The sequence below is a fragment of the Aptenodytes forsteri genome, unplaced genomic scaffold (genome assembly GCF_000699145.1).
Source record: "Aptenodytes forsteri isolate BGI_AS27 unplaced genomic scaffold, ASM69914v1 Scaffold309, whole genome shotgun sequence".
NCBI classification, from domain to species: domain Eukaryota; kingdom Metazoa; phylum Chordata; class Aves; order Sphenisciformes; family Spheniscidae; genus Aptenodytes; species Aptenodytes forsteri.
The window spans coordinates 5,030,653-5,047,205 of NW_008795857.1; the positions used below are offsets into that span (position 1 = coordinate 5,030,653).

At 36.1% G+C, this 16,553-nt stretch overlaps 1 protein-coding gene across 1 annotated transcript in view; it reads right to left on the reverse strand.

The window, feature by feature from the left end:
* Positions 1–16,553, reverse strand: part of TTC27 (tetratricopeptide repeat domain 27) — a 139,552-nt gene that overhangs the window by 10,746 nt on the left and 112,253 nt on the right. The window contains exons 14-16 of the mRNA XM_019473243.1: positions 13,015–13,113; positions 11,216–11,268; positions 3,807–3,972 (exon numbers count right to left, since the gene is read on the reverse strand). Coding sequence (XP_019328788.1) covers positions 3,807–3,972; positions 11,216–11,268; positions 13,015–13,113 — 318 coding nt within the window. The remainder of the gene's footprint in view (positions 1–3,806; positions 3,973–11,215; positions 11,269–13,014; positions 13,114–16,553) is intronic.

Here is a 16,553-nt window from a genome sequence, read left to right on the forward strand (position 1 = left end):
GCAATAAAGTTTTTTTTTTTTTTTTTTTTAAAAAGCCTCTTTTAATGAACTGGGGTCTGTACGACCACTGTGCAGAGAGTTTGTGTTTAGTATGACATCACACCATCTGCATTCCTGCTTCTCCTTTGCTTTTGCGAATAATGCGTGTTTACTAAAAACTGAAAAAACGCCCACCATTGGGCAAAACCTTAGAAACAAACCCAATAATTTTAAAATGCTGTGATTGCTATCAGTTAATCTCCTTCCACAACTGTTCTCCAAACAGCACCTTTCATAAAAAAATTCACTTGGTCAAACCTTTTTTAGAAGCTTCACTAATACTATGATTCTATGATTCTAATCAAACTTGACAGTGCTCAAGTAAGAAGAGAACCCTCGGATACCAGATCCAAAATGACAAATCTGCAGTCTATGAGCTCTCCCTATGCCCCTCCCAAATTAAAGCTTTAAAATAAAGACAATTGTCATTAGTGAGCTAGTTAAAAGAAAGAGAGCTCCAGAAAGTATTAATTCCTACCCTTGCTCCTCAACATCCCCTTGGAACATGCTCTTGCAGTCTTTTATTAGAAACAGTCTGGCAATACGAACCGCTGAAATGAGGATGATATTTGATGGAAAGGGTAACAGAAAAACTTTGCCAGATTCTCAAGAGCACAGAAGTGCATGGAGGAACCATTTGTCCATACTTCTGAATTCATATTCTTTGACAGCACAGGATGAGGATCTGGTTTCTGAAAGCAATGTAGCAAAACAGCTTTTCCACCCACGAAATAACTTTGTTATTCACAGACCTGCAGCTTTCCAAGTAAAAAAGATTGCTTGCTTCCATAAACACGCACGTGGTGCAAAGTAGTGTGATTAGCAGTTGCAGAAATCTTTCAGGTATATTTACCACCTCAGACTAATAATTCAGAAGCTAAATTGATGATTACAACAGGTAAGGCTTTCTCCTCAGGTCCTTTTTAGTGACTGATATACTAGCTGAAACTACAGATAATTCAGTGAGCCTTTACCTTTTATTACATCACACCTATATTACAGGTTTTCAAGGTATATTTCTCAGTCGGTTCATGAACATTAAAAGGAATATGGAAATGCGAAGAATTTTAAGAACCAGTAAGGAAGGAAGGTAAAAAAGCATGCTTATAACATTTAAGGGGAATACTAGGAAACTGAGACTTTTGAAAGTATGTCCTTTGCTGTAATATTTTATTGCATTGTTGTTCATTTATAAAGAGCCCTTCAGCTTTTCCTTGTACAATTCTGTCTGCAGAATCTGTACATACATATCTTCAAGCCTCATGATGTCCTGATCTCAGACCTTTGCCACAAGGATGACATCGTTAAATAACTAGAATAGCTTAGAAGCAAAATTTCCCAAAGCTACATTCTATACTCAGAAGTCTGGCACAAAAAGACAGCAATGGCCTGTCACAGATGAAGATATGAATTCCTTACTGTTATTAAAAGAAATTAGTGATTTACGAATATGACTTCAGACTATGCTGAAATAAAATTAAAAAATCTGATGTAACTACACAAACCAAGGACATTTCAAATTATATATTCAATTGCACACTCTTAATTGATGCATTCAGTCTCACAAGGGGCGTTCTGCAACAATTATGCTAAAAGTGATTGGTGATTGGCTTTCTGTTTTCACAAAGAACTGGAATCAATGACTCAACTTGTTTCTTCCAGTCCCATGCATATCTATTTTTCTGGATTTTTAAATTCCTACCTTCTTCTCACCACTATATCATCTATCTTAGTAGTCTAACAATTAAAATCTACGACAACTACAAATACTAAATATAACCTGAGAGAAGATCATACTATGTTGCATGGCAACAGAAGTGTATGCTTCCACTTACTCATGTTCATGATTTTACTTTTTTAAAATACAATTGCACAAGAGCGTTATAGAGCATCTCTATTTAAAACAGGCCAGCTGGCAAATGGGAGAGGCTCAGAAATTAATGGTGAGCTTTGTAAACAATCTCAGCAGAAGCTTTTAGTTTTATGTGCTTTTTTTTTGTTTGTTTTGCTATGGGAATACTCTTCTCTTCCTTGTAAGATTATTGATTAAAGCCTTTCTGAAATTCTTTAATCAGGCTCTGAGGTTTTTCTTGGCCAACTAGTAAAATCCTTCTAATTGAGGAAACTGTATTAGAAGTTATGATGAAACCCATAAAGCACTTTAGATATCAGAAGCCAAAGTTAAAATTAGGATGCAAAAAAAAAATTAGGATACATAGCATATATATACTTCTGTAAAAATGATAAAAGTTGTATGAGAACAAGATGAAAAAAGTTATACAACAAAAATAGAAATATTTTAGCAATATCCCCAAATATTTTAATACAATATCCTACATAAAATTTGACAAAACACACTAATAGGATTCTGTATCATCTCAAAATACCTAAAATGGACAAATACATGTAGAAAGTTCTATTCCTGGTCAGCTGTCAATCTGACTAAAATAATACAGTAGATCACCCCTAAAAATGTTATTTTCATTAACAACTGAGAAAAAAATTCATTAAAAAAAGCCAGCCATCTACAAGATGTTCCATGAGTAAACACGCAGGCCCCACCAGTACCACAATACTGTAGCTGCCAAACACACTAATCTTTTCCATAAATAAGATTATTTTCCATAGATACTTGTTAGTGCAAAGAGAGTTTGATACCTTTTAATGTTCAGCCAATATCAAACCCAAAAGATTTTATTCATTCAGAATGTTACCCTGTGCATGGATGTCTTTATAGTAGTAAGTATTGTACTCACATACGATTTGTTATTAAAAAGTAATCTGAAAAAAGTTTTTAACATCCCTGCCCCCCATGAACAAATGAGATGTTTCCACAACCATAACTAATTCTATCTGTTCTCTCTCCTTATCACTGGACTTGAACTCCCAAGATCCAGGAAAGCTACTTTTAATCATTTTGTGGAATAAGAAGAAACATACTCCTGGTATCAATGACCAGCAGCAGCTGGGTCCTCTTACCCTGGTACTACACACAAACTCCCTAAGAGCTCATAAGCTGTTCAACCAGATCCATTAATTCTGCAAAGGCTTTTGGAGGTGTTTCACTACTCTGCTTACGGGATTCTTTGGCTTGCTTTTTAGATTCACCTTGCTATTTTCACTGAGTATACAGAACCCTGCTTGGATCAGGACCTGGTTTTAGGCAACGTAACATCCTAGCTGAAGCTGGGAGGCTCTCTGGATTTTATCCAGAGTGTACATGTACAAACACAGAAGTTAACTGAACTTAACTGAACTACACTGAAAGGTGAGCAAAATGCCTCCTTTATTCTTCTTTGTTCCAATTATCAAGAATCAATGTTCTGACTATAATGCATTCAATCTATGAAACATAATTCACTTTCAAAGGCTTATTTGTGGAATTTTCAAACACATGGGAAAGGCTTACCTTTCTTTAAACTAAAAAATTTGTATTATTTCTGATACTAAGATATGCAGGAACAATATGGAAAGATGGGGTTATGCATTGTGTTTTATTTAAGAATAGATCTTAAAACTGCAAGGCTCATATTTGTCCTTCCACAAAGTCTGAGGCAATCTGGATACAAAAGTTTTACTTTTTGTCCATTTTTATTTTAAATACTTAGTCTTACAGTCCAGATCTCAAAAAATTAAATGGCTTGCCTACATAACTTCACTGGTATGTGTACTATCATTACTGATACCATTATCAGCAGAAATCTCTCTCTGTCTCACAAGAAAAATTAATGAACATATAGGATGATTTAGCATGAAAGCTTCCCCACCTGTGTATCCTTGTACTTTTCTCTTAAGTCCATGAGCCGGTGATAAGCTTTAATTGCTTCTGAAAACTCTCCAATATCTGTACTGGTGAGAAGATAGTTCTCCCATATTTGCCAGTGCTCATAGTTGCACTTGAGAGCTTCTTGGAGGGTTCGAAATGCTTTGATTCTAATCGATAATAAAAAAGAAGAATAGAAAAGAAGATTCTATATTAAAGATTTAATATAGAAGATTTCTATATTAAAATCAGTTGGCATTGTATCAACTAAAAAGCTGCTTATTTAAAAAATCAGGTTTAGAAAACACTGCAATGTAAAAGTTATTATTCATAATTTACAATACTGATAATTCCTTAATCTCTCTTACCAATTACTTTCTATCAGTTCACTCCACAGTATACTCTGTAGAGTCTGAACTAGGTAATTTCTATGCTAGCTCTCATAATTACATTTTGGCAAAAATTCATAATAATTGTGCCATCTATGTCAATATTTTCTTTTCTGAATTTTTAACTGGAACCATGAGAAAACAATCTTACTCATGCTGCAGTTTTAACACATATTAAAAAATTAAAAATTACTGAGTTCATGGCAGATGCAGAATGATACTGGCTCATTTCATCACACAAAGGAAGGTTATTTAACAATAACAGCTTTTCGTGATTTATTTTAAACGTTTGCACGTGGTAAACATGCATACCAATTGCACAGAAGCCTAGCATTTTAAACCATTTTTTTCTTATATCAACTGGCAGCTTTACTTACACTCTCTGTTGCCTGACACTACACTGCTCAGTACAAATGTGTCACAGTGACTATTAGGGTCTTTCACCAAAGGTACTGCCCAGTAAACCATCTCATAGTGGCAGGAGAAAGTGTTGTGGAATAAAGGTGGACAGAATAATTCCTATAAAGTCACTGTCAAGTCAGGAAGCATCTTTATTTTTTCATATGGGTCCACTGCAGGCAACTCTTTACCATTCCCTTACTCAAGGAGAGAAGTAATGGCATCCTCTGGTAAGGACCATAAGACAGTTTGGCCAAATCAAGAATATGGGCTGAAAGCAGCTGACCTACAGTTTACAGAGGTATGACCTCCTGCACAACATGCAACCAATGCTGCCAGAGAGGAGGCAGAAGGAGTAAGAAGTCTTAATGCAATCTGAAGCATATGTTGGTAAGGTCTGGGTGCCTACTGTTTAAAGCTTTAAACGTACTGCCAAAAGTTTCAATAAATTTGAAACTTTAAAAAAAGCTTTGCTAGAGAATCACAATGATATGGTTCTTAAGACTTTAAGAGACTGAAGCTTACTCTCAGCTGGACAGTCATGATATGTAGAAAAAACACAAAGGAATAAATTCCTTTAAATGAAAACTTGAAACAGAGTTTTCCCAGGCTGGTAAAAATCTTGTTTGGGGAGGTATGACAATAGATCTCTTCTTAATAAAGACCATATAAAAATGGTTTGTTATCAAAATTTGCTGTTCACTTGCTCTATTGCTTGAGTAAGTTGCTAGAAGTGCTGTCTCTAAAGAAAGACAGCTCAAAGAACTTGTTGGTTGAGTTTCAAAAAGAGGGTCCAGGAGAGTGTAAATATCCCAGCCAGGAAAAAGGAATATCTAACTAGTGGATCAGGCCATTAAAAGTTTGGAATGGCTGGGTCAGGGAAAAATGTAAATAACTGCCAATCTAAGCCCATAGTATTAAAAGAGTTACCAAATACACGCAAAGAGAGCTGACTGATAGAGCAAAATTATTGAAGGAAAACAGGTCATTTGGCATAGCTACGGCAGAACAGTCCACGGGCAGGGTTTTCCCATGTTCACTCCCCTTTTCTCTCTTTTCTGATATATGTGATGTTGCCGAGTAAATGTACTAACAGTTGGGTCTCCTCTACTGTTAACAGTCCTAGTAAGGGATTTCAGACCCCGATTTTGATAGATTATATTAGAAAAGAACAGAGACCTGCTCCTTCCTCTGTGGATTTTGCTACAACGGAAGCTGGGATCTGCTACAGCTCTCTTGACAGGCTGGAAGATGCTCTGGCTGACTGATGTACCCCAATCACCTTGAGAAACTGTTTCTGAAACTGCTCTTCAACATCTGCAGGATTAGCCTGTATGATCTCCCCCATCTTCTCAAAAAAGTTAATAAATTATCAGGAGTGCAGATGCCAATCAGATGGAACTGTGAAATGTAGACAAGATACCAGAGGGATGGGATGGAAATCATATTCCTCAAATCATCACTCTTGCTACGCTAATGAAGTTCTCTAGGTTGTCAAAACAAATCCCCTATGTATTAATAAATCATATAATGATGGACTATCCTTAACCAGGGCAACAGTTAAACCAATCCATATCCAAACAGGAAACAGTAGGCAGTACCAGTGCATCACTCTGTCTTGGAAACCAGGAATCTTTCACCCAAAGGGCAGAGGGCCAGTCCCAGTTTGTTCTGAGAAATATGAGATCTAGATTTCAAAGGCCTCCTGGCACCCAGAGAAGTTTTTCTGGTAAACCAAAGAGGAGAGTCTGTTTTCATCACAATTAATTTTTCTGGAGGAAATTCAGAATACACAAAACTTGTGGACTCTTAAAAACAAACAAACCCAAAAAACAACAAAACCCCTTTCATTTGGGTGTCAGCAAGTTGTTTGCATACATTTTGCAAAAAGACACATTTTATATTTGTCTGTCGAATGAGACACTGCTAAGCCTTACCCAAATGCACAATCCTTGGGTGGGACTGATTTAAGAGCCTGGTTGGAGTAAAGCTTGATTTTGATGAGGGAGCAAAAGAAAACAATTAACTTATATATTTTATTTTTGTTTTCCTTTTTTTAATCCTTCCCCCCACTATTTTTTTTTTTGCTAGCAGGCTTGAAAAATAAGAATTTACACTTTCACCACCGCCCCCCAAAATAAATTATACTGAAGTGTACTACTACAGATATCCTCTGTTTTGAGAGTGGGTTAAACTAACTCACACACAGTCTTGATCTATAAGTGACTACACAAATAATCAAAGGAGTTGCTATTCCACAGCAAACACAGGCCACACTCAGCTATCAGCATGTAATACTGACTTAAGATTTCCTGTACACATATTCCTCTGCCTCGTGATTGCTTATTTAAAAAATCAGGTTTAGAAAACACTGCAATGTAAAAGTTATTATTCATAATTTACAATACTGATAATTCCTTAATCTCTCTTACCAATTACTTTCTATCAGTTCACTCCACAGTATACTCTGTAGAGTCTGAACTAGGTAATTTCTATGCTAGCTCTCATAATTACATTTTGGCAAAAATTCATAATAATTGTGCCATCTATGTCAATATTTTCTTTTCTGAATTTTTAACTGGAACCATGAGAAAACAATCTTACTCATGCTGCAGTTTTAACACATATTAAAAAATTAAAAATTACTGAGTTCATGGCAGATGCAGAATGATACTGGCTCATTTCATCACACAAAGGAAGGTTATTTAACAATAACAGCTTTTCGTGATTTATTTTAAACGTTTGCACGTGGTAAACATGCATACCAATTGCACAGAAGCCTAGCATTTTAAACCATTTTTTTCTTATATCAACTGGCAGCTTTACTTACACTCTCTGTTGCCTGACACTACACTGCTCAGTACAAATGTGTCACAGTGACTATTAGGGTCCTTCACCAAAGGTACTGCCCAGTAAACCATCTCATAGTGGCAGGAGAAAGTGTTGTGGAATAAAGGTGGACAGAATAATTCCTATAAAGTCACTGTCAAGTCAGGAAGCATCTTTATTTTTTCATATGGGTCCACTGCAGGCAACTCTTTACCATTCCCTTACTCAAGGAGAGAAGTAATGGCATCCTCTGGTAAGGACCATAAGACAGTTTGGCCAAATCAAGAATATGGGCTGAAAGCAGCTGACCTACAGTTTACAGAGGTATGACCTCCTGCACAACATGCAACCAATGCTGCCAGAGAGGAGGCAGAAGGAGTAAGAAGTCTTAATGCAATCTGAAGCATATGTTGGTAAGGTCTGGGTGCCTACTGTTTAAAGCTTTAAACGTACTGCCAAAAGTTTCAATAAATTTGAAACTTTAAAAAAAGCTTTGCTAGAGAATCACAATGATATGGTTCTTAAGACTTTAAGAGACTGAAGCTTACTCTCAGCTGGACAGTCATGATATGTAGAAAAAACACAAAGGAATAAATTCCTTTAAATGAAAACTTGAAACAGAGTTTTCCCAGGCTGGTAAAAATCTTGTTTGGGGAGGTATGACAATAGATCTCTTCTTAATAAAGACCATATAAAAATGGTTTGTTATCAAAATTTGCTGTTCACTTGCTCTATTGCTTGAGTAAGTTGCTAGAAGTGCTGTCTCTAAAGAAAGACAGCTCAAAGAACTTGTTGGTTGAGTTTCAAAAAGAGGGTCCAGGAGAGTGTAAATATCCCAGCCAGGAAAAAGGAATATCTAACTAGTGGATCAGGCCATTAAAAGTTTGGAATGGCTGGGTCAGGGAAAAATGTAAATAACTGCCAATCTAAGCCCATAGTATTAAAAGAGTTACCAAATACACGCAAAGAGAGCTGACTGATAGAGCAAAATTATTGAAGGAAAACAGGTCATTTGGCATAGCTACGGCAGAACAGTCCACGGGCAGGGTTTTCCCATGTTCACTCCCCTTTTCTCTCTTTTCTGATATATGTGATGTTGCCGAGTAAATGTACTAACAGTTGGGTCTCCTCTACTGTTAACAGTCCTAGTAAGGGATTTCAGACCCCGATTTTGATAGATTATATTAGAAAAGAACAGAGACCTGCTCCTTCCTCTGTGGATTTTGCTACAACGGAAGCTGGGATCTGCTACAGCTCTCTTGACAGGCTGGAAGATGCTCTGGCTGACTGATGTACCCCAATCACCTTGAGAAACTGTTTCTGAAACTGCTCTTCAACATCTGCAGGATTAGCCTGTATGATCTCCCCCATCTTCTCAAAAAAGTTAATAAATTATCAGGAGTGCAGATGCCAATCAGATGGAACTGTGAAATGTAGACAAGATACCAGAGGGATGGGATGGAAATCATATTCCTCAAATCATCACTCTTGCTACGCTAATGAAGTTCTCTAGGTTGTCAAAACAAATCCCCTATGTATTAATAAATCATATAATGATGGACTATCCTTAACCAGGGCAACAGTTAAACCAATCCATATCCAAACAGGAAACAGTAGGCAGTACCAGTGCATCACTCTGTCTTGGAAACCAGGAATCTTTCACCCAAAGGGCAGAGGGCCAGTCCCAGTTTGTTCTGAGAAATATGAGATCTAGATTTCAAAGGCCTCCTGGCACCCAGAGAAGTTTTTCTGGTAAACCAAAGAGGAGAGTCTGTTTTCATCACAATTAATTTTTCTGGAGGAAATTCAGAATACACAAAACTTGTGGACTCTTAAAAACAAACAAACCCAAAAAACAACAAAACCCCTTTCATTTGGGTGTCAGCAAGTTGTTTGCATACATTTTGCAAAAAGACACATTTTATATTTGTCTGTCGAATGAGACACTGCTAAGCCTTACCCAAATGCACAATCCTTGGGTGGGACTGATTTAAGAGCCTGGTTGGAGTAAAGCTTGATTTTGATGAGGGAGCAAAAGAAAACAATTAACTTATATATTTTATTTTTGTTTTCCTTTTTTTAATCCTTCCCCCCACTATTTTTTTTTTTGCTAGCAGGCTTGAAAAATAAGAATTTACACTTTCACCACCGCCCCCCAAAATAAATTATACTGAAGTGTACTACTACAGATATCCTCTGTTTTGAGAGTGGGTTAAACTAACTCACACACAGTCTTGATCTATAAGTGACTACACAAATAATCAAAGGAGTTGCTATTCCACAGCAAACACAGGCCACACTCAGCTATCAGCATGTAATACTGACTTAAGATTTCCTGTACACATATTCCTCTGCCTCGTGATTCCTGTGGGAAAAAAGCTCAGAAACATGCCCCCCTTTACTGCTTTTGATACAATATCAAATAGGTCTGCAAGTTTTGTATGTATTTAGCATGTTAAATCACAAGAGTAGATTAACAATAATAAAATTAAACCAATAAAGTGAAACTAATCAGTCAGTAGTTTCTCAGCCTTGTAGTAGATGGACAGAAAAATTATTTTGATTAAAGACACTTTTATGAAACAAGCATAAGCCAGTACACTGAGCATCTGACATACCCTTTTGAACTTTATGCAAAAGAAGGAGCAATCTATCACACACAGTCTAAGACAATAAATTGGGCACTGAGCATCTGATATACCCTTTTGAACTTTATGCAAAAGAAGGAGCAATCTATCACACACAGTCTAAGACAATAAATTGGGCACTGAGCATCTGATATACCCTTTTGAACTTTATGCAAAAGAAGGAGCAATCTATCACACACAGTCTAAGACAATAAATTGGGCATTCTCAAGGCACTGCTGAAGATGAAAGGAACTATTGAAAAGTTAAAAGAAGCTCTTGATTTCTGTTACTTTTTAGTCTTGAGTAGTTATTCCAACCTTCATTTTCCCTTCCCTCCTGCTCCATTAGCATATCAAACCATCTCTTGAATTCATTTATTACTTCCCACATTTCCTTCGTATGTTTATAAATTTACCCTTTTATATAAAATTAATATTCTTTTTCTCTTTTTTAGTTTGTCTCCTGACTGCATAACCGTATAAATTGATGTCAGATTTTGAGTAAGGTTTTAAAAAAATTTCGCACTCTTGTTTCATTCTTTGGGGACAAGTTATAATGTGAAAATTCTTCTTAAATATTAAGTTCTTTCAGGTGTTCTGTGTCTACAAGTAACTTTTATTACATTGAGTTGAAATACAGAACAAGAAAGGCGGTCCATTTAGGTCAAAGCTTCTTGTACTAATGGTTAATTTGGAGGGAAAAGAACAAGCGAGCTATTATGTGTGGAGATCTCCCTCTGCTTTCGTAATACGAAAAATAAACTGCCTGTTTTTCCCTTAAATCTACTGAGATTAAAGTAGTATGAATTGACATAGGTCTGAATATACAGTTTGCTTGAAATGGACATATCTTTTTAACTTCATAGTCAAATTAGTTTCCAACTTTCATATTAATGTTTTGCACTGGTTGTACTTACTACATCATAAATACTTTTAACATGAAAAAAGTGTAGGGTGAGAGGTTGCTACTTTTATAAAGCTTATGAAACTATTTCCTGCAAAATGAAATAAGTTATCAATGATCGAACCTGGGAGACAGAACTGAAGGGATAAGAATTACAAAATATGAGGTAACCACATTATAAGAATAAAAAACTCAATGTCAAAAAAAGGAAATCCCAACTATTTCTTTTGGAAGCAGTATCTTCTAATCCTTTTGAAGTACTTACTTCTGTTTTAATCTGATATAAGCAGTTGATAAATTGTTCCAGGCCTCAGCATTCTGTAATGATAAAAGGAGAAGTACCAAAAAAAATTATTCACTTATATTATGCTTACTTCATAAAAATATGTAAATAAAACTACTGTGAAATATCATCGATTTTGCTAATCATGCATATTAACAAATATTTTCTACACGGCAGTAAAAACATTACATTGAAATAGAAATTATATTAAAATAGAAATACATAAACATTACTGACTACAGCAACAATCAGGTAGGTAAATATCAATTAACTGCCTTCTGGTTGGAATACACTAAGTCAGCGCTTGCCTTCAGTTCAAACTGTAAACAGGCATCCTCTTCTGGATCTAGCTGGGATGGCTGGAGAGGTCAGTGCTCCCAGCAGCTCATCACTTCTCACTAGCTGGAAGCTACTTACCTGCACCGCTCTGTTAGTGGAAAAAATTATCTGAATGTCCCCTAATGGACCTCAGGCAAAACTAACAGGGTTAGTTCCAACAGTGTTTATCAACTGTTTTAGCTGAAAAGGATTACGGAGTGCTCAGACAATCTTTCCTCTGGTAAAACCAGCAGAGCCATATACAGAGATGATTCTTGCCCATCGCCTTATGCTGCTGTAAATTTGAAGCTGCACCACTGAATTCAGCAAAGTGACAACTAGTATAAATTTGAAGAACAGACTGGTTACCGCAATGAAATGTACTCTGGTACTGAAGGCTATCCTCAGGCTTAAGGAGCATTTAAATCATGTTGGGAAACTTTTTTGAGGCTTAATTCATGAAAATGGTCATTACATTGCTGCAGATCATTGTATAAAGATAGCTTTCACCTCCATAACTAAGAGCCAGCCCAGCATCCTTTACTCACAAAAGAAATACCACTTAACCCACTGAGAAGTTAGTTGGCTTGTTCATATGAATACAATCAAGTACAGGCCACACACAGGTAAGTGAAAATTTTAGTATCTACTTGGAAGTAAATCTACTGTACTGAAACAAACAAAAAAATCAATATATAAAGTAAAAATTCCAGTTAAATACAGGGTTGCCTGTATGTACATTTTTTTCCCCAAGTTATTTAATTTTATTAATAAAGGAAAAAGAATACTCTGTTACCTTTCACTGTGCTCTCATTCTTTTCCCCAAGAGAAAAGTTTCTATCAAGTAGGTCGCATTAACTCTAAGTGAGCAACATGCTGGCAGTCAGGCCTTTTGACAAAAGTATTGCCAGTACATTCCTGAGAGGTAATCCAGCTGACTCCTCTGCTATCTCAATGCACAGTCATACTCAAATGGCAATATTGTACACATGCTTGCCCCGTGCATCCTGAAAAACTGGCTAACAAGCTCCATTCTCCCTGTGCTCATGAACTATATAGTTACAAATTTACCTGTCATACAACCCCTTATTTGACTTTTTTTTTTCAGGAGAATTTGATTCCTTAGAGGACTAAGTATTTTAATTTCATTTTATCTCTCTCTTTAGCACTCCTCACGGTCTACTCATTCCCTTTTCTCTGTTTTAGCAATGTATGCAAGCATGAAGGAATTTCTGCTCAAACATATTTTAATATTCACACACACATACTTGGATGAAGTTAAGTATTGGGCAAGTATTTTTATGATGCCTCATGACAAAAATATATCCTTCATGCACAAGTTTAATTTATTCAAAGGGCTAAGGTTTAAACAAGTTTTTCATTATTGCTTTTCTTGTTTATAATGAAAACATCCTTGTTGCTTTTAGATAAGCCATCTGAATCACTTGTTGAAAAGTACATACATCTGGTTCCAATGTCACACAGCGCTGAAATGCTTTGGCAGCACCTTCATAGCCTTCTAAAGCAATGTATGCGCAGCCCAAGGAAAACCATACACCTAGCTGGAGAGAAAAAAATGGATGATTACATATATATACACACATACATATTTCTGCACAAAATAATTTTGCCTGGATGCTCAAACACACACTACACTTGTTAATTTTACCTGATTTTCAGCTGTCGTAATAGTATTGCATTGGAATAAATAATATCCTGTATGCAGAATATAGGAAAACTTTAGGTTCAAAGTTTTAAAATATGGATAAACGAAGGTGTTGACTATGTAAAGATCACTTAACCATATGTGAAGTGCTCTTTAACATCGCATCTTCATTTAGAGAAGAAAGTGACAGCTATTTAGAAGTTTCCATATTTTGCTTTAACTTGTGAAAAATCCACATTCACTTTATAGTATTACAGTTAGGTCAAATGGTAAATACTAGGAAATGTATTTCAAGGAAATTGCCTTTTAGAAGAAACATTTCTAATGACTGAACACGAACACTTCAAAATTATAGCTCTTTCTACTTGTCAGAATATCAGTCTTTAGTTTATAACGCAATGTTGAGAGATAGAAATATACTTATATAATGCCTTGAGTAGAGACCAGAACTTTACCAGTTCAATAATCTTGCATTGTAAATCTTTAGTTGTTACAACGAAATACCCACCACAGATTAAAATAATATCAGATATAGGCATAAATTACAGCAAATTAAATATGTATTCTCATAGCTCTTCAATAGCAAGTTCCTGATTTGCCACACGGTTAATTCTCAAAGAGCTGCAAGTTAAGCAGTACTACCTTTTAGAAAAGCTCTGTAATTCAGAAAAGTATTAAAACCCAAGTACATTCACAGAACATTTTCTGACAGTGTTATGCTGTTTAAATGCATGCAGTCAAAATCAAACAGAACATTTTATAATGTGCTGCAGAATCATTCCAGGTAGTACTACCTACTGCAATAAGCTCAGCTTTTTCTCCATTCTAAATGCCGAGGTAAGAAACATAAATAGGTTTTAATGGAAAATTTTTTGAGAAAGGGAAAAAGGTTGGGAAGAGGAAGATGGAAAAACAGGTTACATTAACTCTAATTTATATTGCACAACAACATATTATTTTTCAAGATGTCTGATTAATCTTTATATCCTCTTGTGTTTTGGGTACTAGTTTTGAAGCAAGCAATTCTGATAACTCAGGTTCTTCGTAGGAAACCATAATGGTGTCCTGGTTTCGGCTGGGATAGAGTTAATTTTCTTCCTAGTAGCTGGTACAGTGCTGTGTTTTGGATTTAGGATGAGAATAATGTTGATAACACACTGATGTTTTAGTTGTTGCTAAGTAGCGCTTACACTAGTCAAGGACTTGTCAGCTTCACATGCTCTATCCACTGAGAAGGCTAAAGGTGCACAAGAAGCACAACAAATGGCTATTTAAATACAAAAACGTTACATTAAGAAACATTTGCAAATCACAGATTTTACAGGGTTGAGGATAAAGCTGTTCATTCGTTCATATGCAAGGAGCTTCTATCTCTACTGATTAATTGCAAACTCTGTAGCAGATATTTTTGCAGTTCTCTCCAGATCAGACTCATTTTTCTGTCTCTGAGTCCCAACTTAAAATCAGTAGCAAGATGTCTGCTACAACTGGATTAACCTGACTTACCTGCTATAGAGTTCATAGTTAATCTGCTTCAAAACTTAGATCCCAGGATCCCAGCATGCAAATGTATGACACTCATCCCTGTCAGATCTGGCACCCTGGTGGGCAGTCTTCATGATATAAATAAAGATATCCTTTTGCATTTGGGGGTGTACGTGGGATTGCTGATCCTTAGAGCACATGGATGTATGAATAGGTGAAGACAGAACTGCCAATTACATCTGGCCTGGGCAAACGTGAAAATCTACTTATCAGCATTGTCAGCCTGTCACCTTTCATGATCTTTAAACTCATCATTCAAAGAAAAAACTGTGCACGAAGAAAAACAATGTTTTCCAAATCTCAGAGGGCAAAATTAATAGGAAATAAACATTTAGTCAATCCCATTTTTTAAGCCTCTTTTATCCATCAAGTTTCCAGAAGTCCAGCACTCCCACATGGCTGCTACCTCGTTAACTCCCCTTTCTCTTCTTTCTAGATCAGTAACTTTCTGGACATGAAAAGCAGGGGTAGAGACGCGGACCGATCAAGTATGAAATTGAAGGCTAGCTCCAACTCTATAGCTCAGGATACTAGTTAACAGTGCTTCTGTAAAGAGTGAGAGAAAAAGCATCATTTCATTTTTTATAATTCTAATGAGTAACAGCAGCACAGTGTCACTTCTGAGCTTGTGCTTCCAGAATCTGATTTGACTAAAACTTCCACCATTTTAATTTTTTGAGGCTGATGGTGAGCAGCTACATCTCTCAGGAACTGGCTTACCAATGCTTAAGTTTGTCAACTCCTTTCTCAAGGAAAAGTTACAGCACAAGAAGAAAGTAAAATTATTCTTTACTTCTGTGGAGAAAAGCTATATGAGCAGGTACCTAGGAAAAATCATACAGTGACTGCAAAGAATGGTAAATAATTTTTTTTCTTAATAATTTGAAACAAGATATTTTGCCTAGCAGGAACTATGTATGAAGGTTTCAAGTGAACGGAAAAAATGTGAGAGCTGGACATGATGGAGAAGGTTGGGAAAGGCGTCCAAAAGGGATCCTTTAGCAGACAAGAAGAGTGAGATGAGAAGTCTCCGGGGTGGGAATTAAGTCAAGGAGCTGAGATGTTATGATACAGAGGCAAAAAGTATAGAGAAAATGGAATAGGTCACGCAGATGGAAGAATGTTGCTATATGTTGAAGAAAACTTCAGTCTCAATCATAAGGAAAATAACCGCATAAACGAACAGCAGAACTGGTATGGATTAAAATTTCAGCCCTCAGTAAAAAAGCAGGATAAAGACTGTATCTTGGAATACTTGACTGAAATGGAGAAGGTAACATACTGGGGGAATATCAGAAGGCTGTGAAAGTAGAAGTCTCAGAAAATACAGGGAGATTTCAATTATTCAACATGATTTAGCAAATAACATCATGGATGCAATTCGAAGGCTAAATTTTTTAGATATAAAGAAGCTCGTCAGAAGACAGTACTTACCTTGATCCTGACCAGTATGAAAGATCAGGTTCAAAATGTTACTATACAAAAGATACTTTGTAATGTATCTAGATTCACTAGCCCTTCAAGAACAAAAGCAACTCATTTAATACAGAGGATGTTAAATTTAAAAGCTACTTAAAATAGAAAAGCTGTGTTAAAAACTAAAAGGGGCAGCTAGAAGAGTAAAGGTCTGCAGAAGACTTGAAGCATTTAAAGACAAGACATTTCAAGGCTTGGAGCAACTGCATATTGTCTTTCAAAAAGGCTCTAAAAAGACTAGATAATCATAACAGTTAATAAAGGAGATTATAAAGATGATAAAATAAAGGAGATTATTAAGAATAAGAGGACATA